The following is a 16,051-nucleotide window of genomic DNA, read 5'->3' as shown; positions in this document are numbered from 1 at the left end:
AAATGCATTATTCTATTTTAAAAAAACAAAACAAAATATCACTCCTTTAAAGGAATATATGAGTGACAACACAGTTAACGCTGTCAGTCACTTATCTACCCATTCCCCATCTTTGAAAATATGATTAAACACCTATGTTGAAAATTTACTTCATGATCTTCCATTACGAGGTAGATTTCCTACAGCCTGTAACAAGAGAATTGCATTTAAAAAAGGAAAATATCCCTCCTTTAAAAGTTATGGCGGCTCAGTCTGCTCTTAGTTCTGCTCCTATAGGCTTAGACTGCTGGGAGACTCATCATGATACACTGAGCTCTTCTCTCCTCCTCCTCTTCTCTGACCTCCTCTCTCCTCTTCACCCCTTTTCACGCCCCAGCAAATACATGTTACTGACTAGACTTCTTCCCTGGAGTGTCTGTGTTTTATGTCCTCACAGGTTATCTCTGGATCATCTCTGGACCTGCTGCTGTGATAATACTTCTCTCCTGTCTCCATTGTCATCACTCATTTATCCATGTAGTAGTGATAAAGTTTATTATATACAGCTCTGGAAAAAATTAAGAGACCACTGCAATTTCCTCTAAAATGAGCATGTGTGCATGTATGACAGTCATTCCATTCCTGTGTCCGTTGAATTCCAACACAAACACACCATATTCTATTGAATAAACACCTGATCCTACCTGGTCTTATTTAAAAAGAAGTATAAAAACACTACTGTGTCCATCACTATCTTCTTACAAGAGGCAAAAACAGTGACATTAGTACTGAAAAAGTAACTGGAATCAAAAAATAACTATTGAAAACTACTGGACTTCTGCTCTGACAATGTTCCTAAACTCTCTAGGACTAGTTTTTCTATCAGGACAATGCTCCTGGCCTCAGATAGGTCCATAAAGGTGTGGATGACGGACCACCAGATGAAGACCCTGTCATGACCAGCCCAATCTCCAGACCTGAACCCACTTTTGCCACGTTTCCATTACATGGTATTGGCTCGACTCAACTCGGCCTTTTTGCGTTTCCATTCCGAAAAAGGACCTGGAATCTGGTACCCGGTACTAGTTTTTTGGTATCACCTCCGCTGATGTTCCAGGACTGGGGACCAGATACTAAAACGTGACGTGTAAACACTGCAGAATACTGATTGGTCAGAGAGTCGTCTCTGTAACCCGCTGTTTTACAAAAAACAAATGCGGAAGTTGACAGTAAATATAGCGGTAGGTTAATCCACATGATGACAGCCCACAAAACTACACCATGGTTTGTCGAGGAGGTTCAGACGTAAAAATTCAGCATGAGCTTGATGAGACAACACGCAACAAGTGACTTTATCAGCAACTCTCTGAGCAGACAACACAGAAGTAACGCTATGACGTCCAGGTACTATAAAGTCAGTAGTATCCTGTAATGGAAACATTCGCCAGGAATAGGACCTGGTACCCGAGTCGAGTCGAGTCGAGCCGAGCCGGTTCCACGTAGTGGAAACACGGCATTTGAAAACTTCTGGAGGAACATGGATGGTCACGAGCCATCGAACAATGCTGAGCTTCTTGAATTTCTCTTCCAGGAGCCGCATAAAGTCATCCAACAGAAACGATGGAGAGACAAGACATGTAAAAACCAGGGTTATTCCACCAAATATTGATATCTGAACTTGACCCAAGTTACAACATTAGTGATGTGTTGTTTAGAAATGAATATAAACTTGTTTTCCTTGCATTATTTGAGGTCTGCATCTTTTTGTTATTTTGACCATGTGTCGTGTTCTGCAAATACATGCTCTAAATAACAATATTTTTATTTGGAATTTGGGAGAAATTTTGTCGGTAGTTTAGAGAATAAAACAAAAATGTTCATTTTACTCAAACACACACCTATAAATGGTCAAATCAGAGAAAGTGATAATTTCTAAAGTCTCTTATTTTTTCCAGAGCTGTAGCTAAATAAATAGTAGTGGTTTCTATTATTGGTTATACTAACAGCAGTAATAGTAGTATATCTACTGTTAATATTTGTATTTGTAGTAGTAGTATTAACAGTTATGGACACTTGTTGTTGCTATTGGTAATTATACCAGCACCAGTTGTTTTATTGTTTGACAGTTGTAGTTCAGTTTGCTGTACATCCATGTGTCTCCCCCTATTTCCCTCCTTCTCCAAATAAATTGTGCAAATTGACACAAATTGTAATATTGTCCGCAATAATTGCATTGAGTCCCTGGTTTGACTTGTAGCTTTTATCCTCATTCCCACATATTCTCTCTCTCTCTAAGGATTCTGTTGGGTTTCAGTAAATTGATTCAAGAGTCTGGTTTAGATCGGCTCTAAATGGAAAGTGTCATGAGATAACTTTTGTTATGATGTGACGCTATATAAATAAATTGGATTTGATTTATATGTATGGTCATTATAACATTGATACAACTACAAATCCAATAGTGGCCAGACTTCTGCACAGTACTGTACTGAACTGCAACAACTCACTTCTGATTGTGCATTTACTAGGGCTGAACTGATGTGACTTCTTCAGGTCTAATAGAAAAGAATAGAATAGACTTTATTTTGCCATTTGCACAGATACTTCGCAGTATAATTGGAATTCTTGTGCATTTCCCTGAATCACAGAGTTAAAAAACACCAAAACAAAAACAAAACATAAACACAGCTAAAACACATAAAAACAGTTATTAATACAAATGGTGTTAAATTAATAAGCTGTATTGTGCGTTTGTTATATGCAAAGAAACAAGCTTCACCTTAATTAACACTGAGGTCATCAAACGCAGGGTTACTAGCGACTCCCAGAAATATTACAAAGAAAATGGGGGACGCAGCCTTTACTAACTATGCACCAAAGTTATGGAATACAATTCCAAAAGACATTAGAGAAGCCAGTTCACTGAATATATTTAAAACCAAATTAAAAACATTTTTATTCTCATTAGCCTTTGAAAGGAGATAAAAATAGGGTCACAATTCAGGAACCAGGAATGTGCGGTTTTTATTTTTATTTTATTTTATTGTATTTCTGTTTTTATTTTTTATTTTATTGTATTTCAAATTTCATCTTATTTCTTGCACTTCAAAAATTCTATGCATAATCAAATATTTTAATGTGCGCTGCTTTTATTTTTATTTTATTGTATTTCTCTCAAATTTCATCTTATTTCTTGCACTTCAAAAATTCTATGCATAATCAAATATTTTAATGTGCGCTGTTTTTATATTTATTTTTATTTTATTGTATTTCTCTCAAATTTCATTTTATTTCTTGATGTACAATCAAATCTTAATGTATTTTAATATTGTATTTTTTCAATCAATGTGAAGCACTTTGGGCTACAATTTTTGTATGAAAGGTGCTATACAAATAAAGTTTATTATTATTATTATTATTATTATTATTATTATTATTATTATTATTATTATTAATCACTGCTTTTTAACTCTGTAAAACAAATTATTGCAAAAAAAGAGCAAAATTTGCAGATTTATTTTATGTACTAGATCATCTTTTACCAACTATTTGGTAAAAACTGTGTGAAATCCTCCCGAGTGCTAATCCTTTTTTGTCAGTGTAAAAGGAGATTTATTTTTCACTTATTTTGCAGAACAGCAAAATGACTTAATGTGTTACATATTTTAGTTATGAGTCATTATTAGATTTAATAAGTTGGGTTGTCACTGTCTTCTGTGTGCTAATTGCTTGGTAATTATTTACACTGACAGAGTACATACACGCACACACATATGATGACATACAGTAGAATTGAACAACACGGATCAGAGCTATAATAGTTGTCTTTCTATAAAATGTTTGAAAAACCACAAAACTGATAATGTGTATTATGTGTGTTTCCATTAAGTGGTTTAGAGTGAATAATCTGGGCTGCGTTATGTGTCAGCTGCTTTGCACATGGCTCTAATAAACAGAGTAGAAGAAGCAGAGTGATTTGGTTTCCTAAAATAGCCGTGATGTCGTCTGTCTGCTTGTACAACCATGTTCTCACACTTTAGAATGTTCAGAACATATTCAAAAGAGTTTATCCATTTCTGCTACATGTATTTCTATTTACTCTTCTGCAAATGAACGGCAAAAACCACCTCAAATGAGAGAAAACAATTTTTTTTGTTTGCTAAATTTGTTAGTCATACCATTTCCCTAAAGCTTTTCCAACGGGAATTTCAATTTCATTAAACAACTTCATGGAAACACACCTTATGTCACCAATATCTGATTCAGTTGTGTGTGATATCCAGTATTGGTGCATCCAAACCAGCATAACATCGCTGCAAGTCTGCAGATGGCTCTCTAATGCACCTTTTCTGGACATGTCCAACATTGTATGGTTTCTGGTGTGAAATATTCAAATGGTTCTCTCACATATATCACTGTGTGTTCCAGCCTGAGCCTGAGATTGTTTGGTTACTCTCTGTCATTAAGGACTCATGATCTCTCCGCTCAGTGCATGATCATGTATGGGATGATGATCGCAAAAAGGCTCATTTTAACCCTTTCATGCACGAATTATGAGACTCTTAATCAAAAATTTTTCCTGAGTGTTTTTATTCTTCTTCAGGCATGAAAAAAACAATGTGACTGAAAATTTTCTTCTGAAAGATAAATTAAAATAAATAAATAAATAAAAATAATTTTAAAAATTTAAAAAATACATAAAAATAAAAAAATAATGAAAAAAAAAAAAAAATCTTATGGACCTATTTTTCATGAAGTTGCAAAAATGTCCACTCACCAGGACATCACACGTTTAATTTTTGACGCATAGAAACATCTATTCACTGATAAATTGTGTGAAAACTATGGGGAGGGCTTTGTGATTCTGGGGGTTTATGCTCAGAAGAGATCTACATAATGTTACCAATTCATGTCAGAAAAGATATGTAGTGTCTTAAAACTTAATAAAGATATGTGTGAAAAAAAACGAAACAACGAAAACAACAAAATCCATGAATATAGAAGAGAAAAGCTGTAGAATAGCTGTCCACTGTAGTGACCAGTATGCATGAAAGGGTTAAGCCAGGGGTGTCAAACTCATTTTAGTTCAGGGGCCACATTCAGCCTGATTTGATCTCCAGTGGGCCGGACCAGTAAAATAATACGAGTAAAAAAAAGTAAAATTCTATTATGATCAGGTTTACGTCTACAAAGTTTCCTTAAAAATCTGAATAACATGAACAACTTGAATTGACTTAAGAAAAACAAGTGCAATTTTAACAATATTATACCTCGGTTTATCAGTTTATCATTTACACATGTGCATTACAATCACACAAAACATTTAGTAACAAGCAGAATATTGGTAAAATTGCATTTCATTTTCTCAAGACATTTCTGTTTGTTCATATTTGTTCAGGTTATTCGCATTTTTTGTAAATGTATAGTTTGGTAATGTAAACATTTTCATGTAACTTTACTTTTTTTACACCAAAAAACAAAGAGAAAATTTGGAATTGTCATTATTTATAGGTTATTATGATCATATTTTACTGGTCTGACCTTCTTGAAATCTAATTGGACTGTATGTGGAACCCGAATTAAAATGATTTGGACACAATTAATTGTTAATATCTTAAGTGTAATTTTTGCAATTTTTCACAAATTCATCCCCCAGGCCTCATGTTTGACACCTGTGTTTTAAGCCTTTGGAAATCTGAGACTGTGGCTCTTCTCAAAACATGGTTGACAAAGCTGACCTCTGTGCTTCACATGGAGAAGATCAGATACAACATGAGTAATAATCTAAAAACATTCTATAAGATTTGGCAGCCTTTTTGGACCATATGGCTCAAACCAATGAAGACCTTGGGCAGGGAAGTGGTCCATAACATGCCACTCACCTCTTTGTTTTTTGTTTTTTTGTAGAAATCTATGTGGAATCCAGCCAGTTTACTAGTGATGCAACATCATGTACCTTATCATCTTGAGTTGTACGACCTTAATTTTGTTTTTCTTTTTTCTTCTTTTTCTTTCTTTCTTTTGCATTTATAAATTTTTTTTCTCCTTTGTATTTCTGTAAGCTACATGGCTGTTTTGAAAAACAATAAAAATATTGAACACAATTCCCAAAATGTACCTGTGAGAGAATAAAGAGATTGAAAAAAAAAAAAAAAAAAAAAAAAAAGACCAGCGTAACATCAAATTTCAATCCTGTTTAGTTGTTTATACTTTTCAACAAATGCATGTGGATTTATTTTACTCCAGTACAAGTTCTCCCTGGCAACAGCAGGAGAAAATGTTCCTCCAGTCGCAGATCAAATAGTCTGGTGGATCTGTGCTGTTGTGTTAGATAATTATTGCTAATCAGTGCGTTTTACAGTTATGAATAAACTGTTGAAATGAGAAGAAACAGATGCTTTTAAATGTTAAACGGAACCAGTGTAAATATAGAGATTTAAAAATGCTTACTGAGTGAAACCTGTGATGCTGTTACGTGTTTGTGTAGTTCTTTAATTGTGTGTTAGTGTTTCTGCTTACCCAGCTGCATGGAGGTGCGTGCCTGGTTAACCGTATGCTGGCTGGAGCGCAGGCAGTTCTTCAGCTGGGCGGCAGCACTTTGTGGCGAGGAGGCGGGACTGACGCTATTAACAGAGTTGGCAGAGTTTAGCAGCGGGGTGGAGGGGCGGGATGAAGATGGCCCAGGGGATGAAGGGTCGGAGATTTTACTCCCCACCTGACTGCACCCGCTTCCTCCTCCTACTGGACTGGACAGACATGAGCCCCGAGTAGCACCTACTCCAAATGGAGCCCTGGAGAGGAGACGGTAGACACAAAAACAAAAAAATGACTCTACACCACGTTTTTGAAATGATAAAAACAAAGCCCCCCGCCTCTGGAATGCCCTCCCAGAACACATAAAAAACTGTGGTTCTATTACCACCTTCAAATCCCAGCTTAAGACTTATTTATTCAGACAGGCCTACTCAATTCCATAATTTCACTTTTATCTACTGCCATTTTATGTACCTACAGGGTGGGGAAGCAAAATTTATAATATTTTGAGGCAGGGATTGAAAGACAGTGTATGACCAATTAGTTTATTGAAAGTCAGGAGAATTTATTTGCCAGAAGAAAATTGACATAATAGAAAATGTTTTTATTCTATGTGTCCTCCTTCTTTCTCAATAACTGCCTTCACACACTTCCTGAAACTTGCGCAAGTGTTCCTCAAATATTCGGGTGACAACTTCTCCCATTCTTCTTTAATAGTATCTTCCAGACTTTCTCATAATAGTTTTGCTCATAGTCATTCTCTTCTTTCCATTCTAAACAGTCTTTATGGACACTCCAACTATTTTTGAAATCTCCTTTGGTGTGACGAGTGCATTCAGCAAATCACACACTCTTTGACGTTTGCTTTCCTGATTACTCATATGGGCAAAAGTTTCTGAAAAGGTATGGATAATAGTGTTAGGTATGATTATGACATCAATATATGTTTGGTTTCAAAACAATTGACGTAGTGCCTGCTGAGAAAAAACAACTAAATGTTCATTGTAAATTTTGCTTCCCCACCCTGTATGTGTTTTAAATATGTATATATGTAATTTTAATTGCGTTTTATTTATTTTTAACAACTTTCTACGGTGACCTTGAGTGTCCTGAAAGGCACCTATAAATAAAATGTATTATTATTATTAAAAATAACACAGATTTGATGAACATGAAGCTATCAACAACAGTTAATTTTTGTTATTTATTTTTATTTTATTTGCACATCATAAACAGCGAGAGAAAAATTTAAAACACAATTTTCATGCAAGTAACACCATTGTGCAGGAGAGGATAGAAACTAAACTAGAAGCACTCGGAGAGCGCAGACCTCCGCCAAGGCTGATCAGTGGCCCCCCCCGTGGGCCCCCCCACGCTAAGGAAGTTATGTTTTTGCCAGGGTTTGTTTGTCTGTCTGTCTGTTTGTTTGTCTGTCCGTTAGTGTGCAACATAACTCAAAAAGTTATGGACAGATTTTGATGAAATTTTCTGGTCTGCGCCCCCCCCGTGGGCCCCCCCACCCCCGATCACCACCAAAATTTAATCATTTCTTCCTTATCCCATTTCCAACAAACCCTGAAAATTTCATCAAAATCTGTCCATAACTTTTTGAGTTATGTTGCACACTAACGGACAGACAAACAAACAAACAAACAAACAAACAAACAAACAAACAGACAGACAGACAGACAGACAGACAGACAGACAGACAGACAGACAGACAAACAAACAAACAAACAAACAAACAAACAAACAGACAGACAGACAGACAGACAGACAGACAAACAAACCCTGGCAAAAACATAACCTCCTTGGCGGAGGTAAGAAAGGCTTTTGTAAATACCTCCCCGGAAATAAACAACACACAGGAGAAAAAAAAAAAAAAAAAAAAAAACGATAAAACTGAAATAACTAGAAGCACTCGGAGAGCGCAGACCTCCGCCAAGGCTGATCAGTGGCCCCCCCCGTGGGCCCCCCCACCCCCGATCACCACCAAAATTTAATCATTTGTTCCTTATCCCATTTCCAACAAACCCTGAAAATTTAATCCAAATCTGTCCATAACTTTTTGAGTTATGTTGCACACTAACGGACAGACAAACAAACAAACAAACAGACAAACAAACAAACAAACAAACAAACAAACAAACCCTGGCAAAAACATAACCTCCTTGGCGGAGGTAATAATCTGAAGTAAAAACAACAGAAATACAAATCAAAAAATGATATACAGTCTTACATTTTTTCATAAATTCGAGTCCTTTTTAGATGCTTTTTAAATAATGATAAAGAAGATATTGATTGAAGTTCAGGTCGTAGATTATTCCAAAAATGAACTGAAATAGTTTCTAATTAACCCTTTCATGCATAGTGGACACTTTAACTCCATTTTGGGTTCATAAAACACCCTCTAAACCTCTTGTGGATCATATAATGCATCATGCAACACTGGAGCCAGATCATATTAATTCATGTTGTTTGTGTTATCTATGATTTGCATTAGCTCATACAGTGATACACATATTAACAACAATGATCACACATTATTACTGTTAAACTTTGGACATATATACAAAAATGTATTGTTTTGTGCTTTTTGGAATTTCAGTACTGGGTAGTGGAGAAAATCAGAGAAAGAAGTAGAGGCGTTTCTGTTAACGGTGTTTTCTCATATTTTTAGTATTATTATTATCATTGTTTCAGTTTTTATTCACTGTCACATTAAATATTTGTCTCTATTGTTTCTAATGTATGTGATTTCCTTAGCTTGTATATACTTCAAAACATAATATAACCCAAATGTGATCTGATATTATATATATATATATTATCTGATACTTATTAGTCACTTTTCCATTGACCCTCAAATTGTGTGAATATAACTTGCGCATAAAAATTTGCCTAACATAAAAACGACAATTTTGCCAAAACCCTGGTTTTCGATTAAAAGTTTTTGTGCTGGAGGTGGTTTTTCGGGCATAGCGCAAATGGTATATCACGCAAAACTGCAATGGAAAGACCTTTTTCTGCAACTAGAGTCACGTGAATAAAAAAAAAAAAAAAAAAGGATGTTGACGTACCAAATCAATCAAGCAACATCAAGCAAAGAAGAAGAGTTTTAAAAGAAACACGGTGCTGTATGTGTGGACACATCAGGAAATGAATAAATTTTAAGTCCAATTAGGTCCATACTGTCTACTAGGACTCTTACAGAGTTCCTTTTCTTTTTTGTTAGACAGAAGGAAAAAGAGTTAATTCTTTTACCTTGACACGTTTCAGCTACAACCTGTAGCCTTCCTCAGAAGGGTCACATGTTGTCAAGGTAAAAGAATGAACTCTTTTTCCATCTGCCTGACAAAAAAGAAAAGGAAATCTGCAAATCATTTTTTAAATTTAGTACAGGATAGAGGGGCAACATATAAAAATAATGAATATATCTGTAAATCAACACGATATTTAAGTTTGTCGCCATGTTGATGGAATGACTTCTCATGTCATCTTGCAATAATAAATAAACAAATCACTGCATTTTTGATTTAATGGAAAAACCGAGATTATGTGCTTGTGTTTTTTCGACATTTAATAAATATTGGTAAAGTTTTGCGCACATGTCCAATGGAAAAGTGACTATTGTCAGTTGCTATTTTTACCCCTTTGTTGCATAGTGTCCACATCCATAGACAGCTAAAAAACATTTATACTAAACATAGTTCTGCAAAAATTTCAGCTTTAGCCCTATTTTAAATAGGAAAAAATAAGCTTTTTTTCTCCTCATGATGTATGCATGAAGGGGTTAATCAGGCAGCCCAGCAACTTACGCACTTTTCACTATATGGGCTCAGCATCACTGCGAACGCCCAGAAAAATTACTTCCCTATACAATCAGACTCTAAAAATAATTGACAAAAAGTCTGCCCGAGGACATCACTGCCATATCCTGAAAAGATGCAATCTACTAAGTTTTGAAAGCCTCCGTCATTTTTATTTCCTCAAATTAGTCTTCAAATTTATCATTAGTTTAACCCTAGAGCTTCTTTTCTGATGAATCCAAAAGACAAGGCAGTAACTGGGAGAGTAACTGAGAGCACAGTGTAAAAGCTGTAAAATAACACACTGCAAAACCTAAAGTTGGACCATCACTTTTCTCCATAAAGGTGTTAACAACACTGTAACACATTACCAGCTGAAGTCAGATATTTACAGATATGATATTTTTACAGCAGAGGTTAATGGGTGTCTAAAAGCAGAGCTGTACTGTTTATTATTATTTATTTGATTTTACCTCCGTGTCTGTAGTGTTTTGTGGATTCATGAGAATGAATGAAAAAGGGAATCTGTACATTTTGTTGATACTGTAAAGCGCAAATGGGGCAAGAGATGAACTGTGTGTTCAGAATGTCAGTTTAGTGCTAAAATTGGAACAAGAGCTGCACAATTAATTGAATCACAAACACAATTGCAGCGTCAGCCCATGCAATTATATAATCACAAAAGGCTGCAGTGTAACCCTTAAAGACCTAGAACTATTTTTATGGCAACTTCCAAATGAATTTTTCTCTACATCTAACCTTTTCTAAGCGATTTACCAACATTTATTGTAATATTTTTGCATTTTGCATTGAGAATCATGCATGATGCTATATTAAATTTACAGATGATGTATATGTTCATAAAGGTTCAGAGTAAATTCAAGGGATATTATTATTATTACCAAAACAGAGAAAACTGAAGAAATAAATGACTTTTTCAGCAAAATATATCATTAGCTGAATGTGTCTACACCCAGTCATTTGTCAAATTAAATGGGTTTTACTGTTGAATCAATGCTGCAGCAGAAGACAGTGTTTGCACATTCACTACAGAGCTGCTAAACATCCAAAAATGACATATCTGAAAAGCAGAGAAAGTGTATTTTACCTGAATTACAAACTTACATTAACAGGATTAGTGGTTATAAACATTTTAAACATTTTAAATCAGTTGATGCTTTTGATTGCCAGTGGCGTTTCAGTGTTTTTATTATGATAAATAAGTAAGCAATAAATAAGGATTAAATAAGTTATACTTCCTCCCACTCCTTTTCAAATGTGCAAATGAAGTCATGTACATGTAAATGTTCTGTTTTTGTTAGTTTGTCTTTTTGTTTTCTTCCATGACTTCTTACTACCTGTTTTATTTCAAAGGACTAAGTAAGATTACTTTGTCTTGTTGCATATTCGAAATAAACTAAACTAAAAACTGATATTTTGGACTCAGAGACAATGACAATGAAAAATATATCGGCTAAAATTTACTTAGGGGGTCAAATGAGTGGCCATTTTTGTAAAAAAAAAAAAAAAAAAAAGTTGTAAGAAATGCATAGAACTGTATTGAAATAATAATTTGTACACAGACTACTGATATTATTTGACAGTGGAAGCTATATTTTCAGAAATACTGGATTTGGAATAGCACGTGAATGTGAAAACTTTTGCTGGTGGACGGACGTGACATTACCCATGATGATCTGGTCAGTACCAGTACTTTATTAGGAATAAACTTATATACTTACTATTGCTAATTATCCTCTTATTCATACATGTTAGTATTGTGGATCTAAAACAATAACAGCTGACACAAAAACGCAAAATGTGGCAGTGGACGGATGTGACATGGTTGTTACAGATCCCATCATACTGATGCTCGGCAGCCATGTCACCGTTTCCACAAATGATCCCTGTGCAAAAACTAGGATCAGAATTATTTATTGTATAGTTTATCATCATACTAAAGAGTAAATAACAATATAGAATTGTTTTTTCTTTATAAAAATGCTTATTATTAGAAAATTGTTGATTTAAAAGTAACGTGTGACATTCTTAATGTATGTATTGGCGTAACATAAGCAGGATGGATCAGCACCATACTCCATACTGAACCTGTAAAAATAAAACATGTGATATTTAGGATAGAATCTTGTAAGAAAAATTGAGGAATCTAAAAGAACAGAATATTTGTTTTTCAGGTAATTTCAGCTCAAATATAACTTGGCCATTTGTGACATGAAAATATAGCATTAATTGTGACGAAATTGGACATTTTTGACCTGAAAACATAGTTCATATGACCATCAACATGTTGCAACAGAACGGAAATCCTGTAAATTTGCATAACTTGCATTTACCAACACAAAGTTCCTTTGAGGATTCACTTCTATTGATTTCTTATGCACAAAGACAGAAATAAGACCTCTAACCAAATTTTAGCCGATATGCATTTTTTGTACGTTTGCATTGAAAAAGCAAACACACATTTCAAAATAATAAGTAATCTGCGTAAAAGACAACAACACGGTGACTTTTTCACCAAACTGTGCAGCCTTACTTGGAATAATGAATTAATTTCATGCTAACTTACAATACAGTACGCAATCAATACAAATAAATATGAAAGGTTTCCGGCTTATTATTACAAGTGCAATGCGTCAGTGTGTTGTCCGTCCTTCTGGCATTATAAAATAAATTGCCGAGCCATGTTGTCTGTCACCCTGAGTGATGTCTGTGCTATCTGCCTGGTGGATCTACACCACAGCGTCTGACTGTAACATACATGAAGTGGTGGGATGCTCATGTTTCAGTCTGCAGAGTGCTGAATGGCAGAACAGTGAGCTGAACATTATTGACTTGGTGGTATTCACACTCTTATAGCTGCCCATCGACTTCCTGTCACACACATGCAGAGTTATGGCTTTCTATGTGTGTGTGTGAGAGTGTGTGTGCACCAGCAGAAACACTACATAGACACTAAACATATACAACTAGTGTACGTTTGATTTGCCGCCAGTGTGACTGATGGGACCTTTAACTGAGCCAGTGTTAAATATAGAGTAAGTCTTCACATTCATAACACACATTGTCCAGTTTTGCATCTGTGCATTTATCAACATTACATATGGCTATTAAAAATATTGTCTGTTTGCATCGGTCAGCCTCTCATCTCCAGTGCATGTTAGCATGTGAGTGAATGTGCATCTTTGGCAGTCTCTCATTATCATATTGAGAAATTTCTGAGCTGCACTGCAGACAAAGGATTGGGGAGAGGTAAGGAGGAAGGAGAGAAAAGGGAAGGAGGGAGAGGGGGAGGGATGGAGAGAGTATGCTTGCGTAAAAATAACAAATTGCCTCTCATTTGATTACTCGCCCATTCTTTCTGTGTCTCTCTCAGATTGCATAACTGCAGAATGTGAAGCAGCCATTCATATCCACTGGAGAGGGACACCTGCTGTTTTCGCAAGGTTTCATCTCTCTGATTCATTTTCTCTTTCCTCTATCTTGCCTCTGTCTGCCTTTTCATCTATACCTCTGCCTTTATCTCGACTTCTACCTTTCTGCAACCCATTCAGCCTCATTTACCCTCCCTCTCCCTTCTTTCTAATTCTTGCCTCTCCTTCTGTTTTCCTTTCTGTTTGTCCCTTGCCTTAATTTTCTGCACCTCACTCTCTCTTTCTTTTACTGCATCATGGAGCAGAATACAGATTAGCTGAACAACCAGCGCAAATGTTTTCATGCATACAGCCATGAGGGCAATTAAACTGCCAAATATCATTTCAGCGCACTATTTTTTTTCCTTTTTAATTTGGTTTTAATGGCTTTGGTAACAGTGTTCAGGATGTGAAAAGTAATGATGACGACAACGATGATGATGACGACGATGATTGCATTCACGGTACATTAATTTTCAAGTCTTTAAAGTGAAGATATATACAGCACACACATACATTTAGACATCCTTGTAGGCATCATCTACACGTTTATGATAGATTTTGCTGGAATGACTTTTACAGGCTTTCATATTCCCAGATTTTGTCTCCTGCCGTGAAAATACGGTGATAACGGCGCCATGATTTTGTTAGTTTTGATGTCCAGAGGTGAAAGCAGTGGGGCATAATGTGGAGAAGAGGTTGGAGCAGAGAGAATACATTATCAGTGCAGGGAATACAGTATTGGCAGATAGAGCCGCTGTGTTTGGGTGTGACTTTGCAACAAGAGGGTGACCACATGAAAGTGGAATTACATACCATAACAAGCACCGCAGTCATGCTGCTCTGCCTGATCTCTATTCAACTAAAGTAAATAACCAAGAAAAATTACAATGGAAATGATCACCTCCTTTGTGCCAACAACAAAACTATAAGCCAGAGTGTGATTGTGTTGCACCGCTGGGTTCATATGACCAAACCTGCGGACAATTTCAAGCACCTGGGGTTTGAATAGCGTTTCAAACAAGTGTTCAGAGAATGCAAACCTCCACCAAGCACCCTGAATGGTGTGCATGTGTGGATCGACTATTTCTTTTTAAATTAAACAGTTTCAAGGTTGTTCCATAAAGCAGAAAAAGTTGAAGCTTGGTACCAGTCATGTATATGTCAAATTGTATTAAATTCCAATCAATATTTGTTGAGTTATAATGAAAAATGTGTCGTAAATGGGATTTTCGGTGTTAAATTGAAATGTCCACAGTGTCCACATTCCACAGTGGATGTGGCCAATTTTGTGCCAGATACAAGATATTGTTATAAGCTACAGGTGGATCAAATTGGAGGCTAGTCGGAGTCGTTTTGATTTTTTTATGAATTTTCAGAAATTGCTCAATGATAAGAAAATTGTAGATTTTGTGACCTTGAACTTTGGCCTACTTGGCCCAAAATTTAATGGGTTCATCCCAGGGCCTAGGCCTATCTGTGGGTAAAATTTGGTAAAGATGGTTGGAATAGTTTTCCCGTAAAGTTGCTAACAATCAAACAAACAAACAAACAAACACGCAAACAAACACAAAGCAAAGTTAATCACAATACCTGCTGGTGGAGGTAATAACTAGAAAACCACTTGGAGAGCGCAGACCTCCACCAAGGCAGACCAGTGCCCCTGCCCCTCACCACCAAAATGTAATCATTTGTTCCTTGTGCCAGTATCAACATTTCCTCAAAATTTCATCCCAATCCGTCCATAACTTTTTGCGTTATCTTGCTAACAGACAAACAGACAGACAGAAAAAACAGACACGCCCTCGCGGGGGTAACTAGAAAAGCACTCGGAGAGTGCAGACCTCCACCAAGGCAGATCAGCTGAGTTAATCAGTTAATCAGATGAGTTATCTTGCTAACAGACAAAACAAACAACCCCCTCCCCATTCACCACCAAAATTTAATCATTTGTTCCTCATGCCAGTATCAACATTTCCTGAAAATTTCAGCAAAATCTGTCCATAACTTTTTGAGTTATCTTGCTAACAAACAAACAAACAAACAAACAAACAAACAAACAAACAAACAAACAAACAAACAAACAAACAAACACCCCCACCCCCCAGTCACCACCAAAATGTAATTATTTGTTTCTTGTGCCAGTATCAACATTTCCTGAAAATTTCATCCAAATCCTTCCATAACTTTTTGAGTTATCTTGCTATCAAACAAAGAAACAAAGAAACAAACCCCAATGAAAACATAACCTCTTTGGTAGAGGTAAAAATGCCACAAACATTCAAGGCTCTTTTTTGT

General features: G+C 35.9%; 1 protein-coding gene across 1 annotated transcript in view; it reads right to left on the bottom strand.

The window, feature by feature from the left end:
- LOC115412945 (E3 ubiquitin-protein ligase SH3RF3-like) overlaps positions 1-16,051 on the bottom strand; it is a 237,235-nt gene that overhangs the window by 40,004 nt on the left and 181,180 nt on the right. The window contains 1 exon segment of the mRNA XM_030125629.1: positions 6,499-6,770. Coding sequence (XP_029981489.1) covers positions 6,499-6,770 — 272 coding nt within the window.

This window comes from Sphaeramia orbicularis, chromosome 21 (assembly GCF_902148855.1).
Source record: "Sphaeramia orbicularis chromosome 21, fSphaOr1.1, whole genome shotgun sequence".
Taxonomy (NCBI): Eukaryota; Metazoa; Chordata; class Actinopteri; order Kurtiformes; family Apogonidae; genus Sphaeramia; species Sphaeramia orbicularis.
Note: the sequence above shows the minus strand (reverse complement) of the source record. Positions and strands in the feature narration are given on the sequence as shown.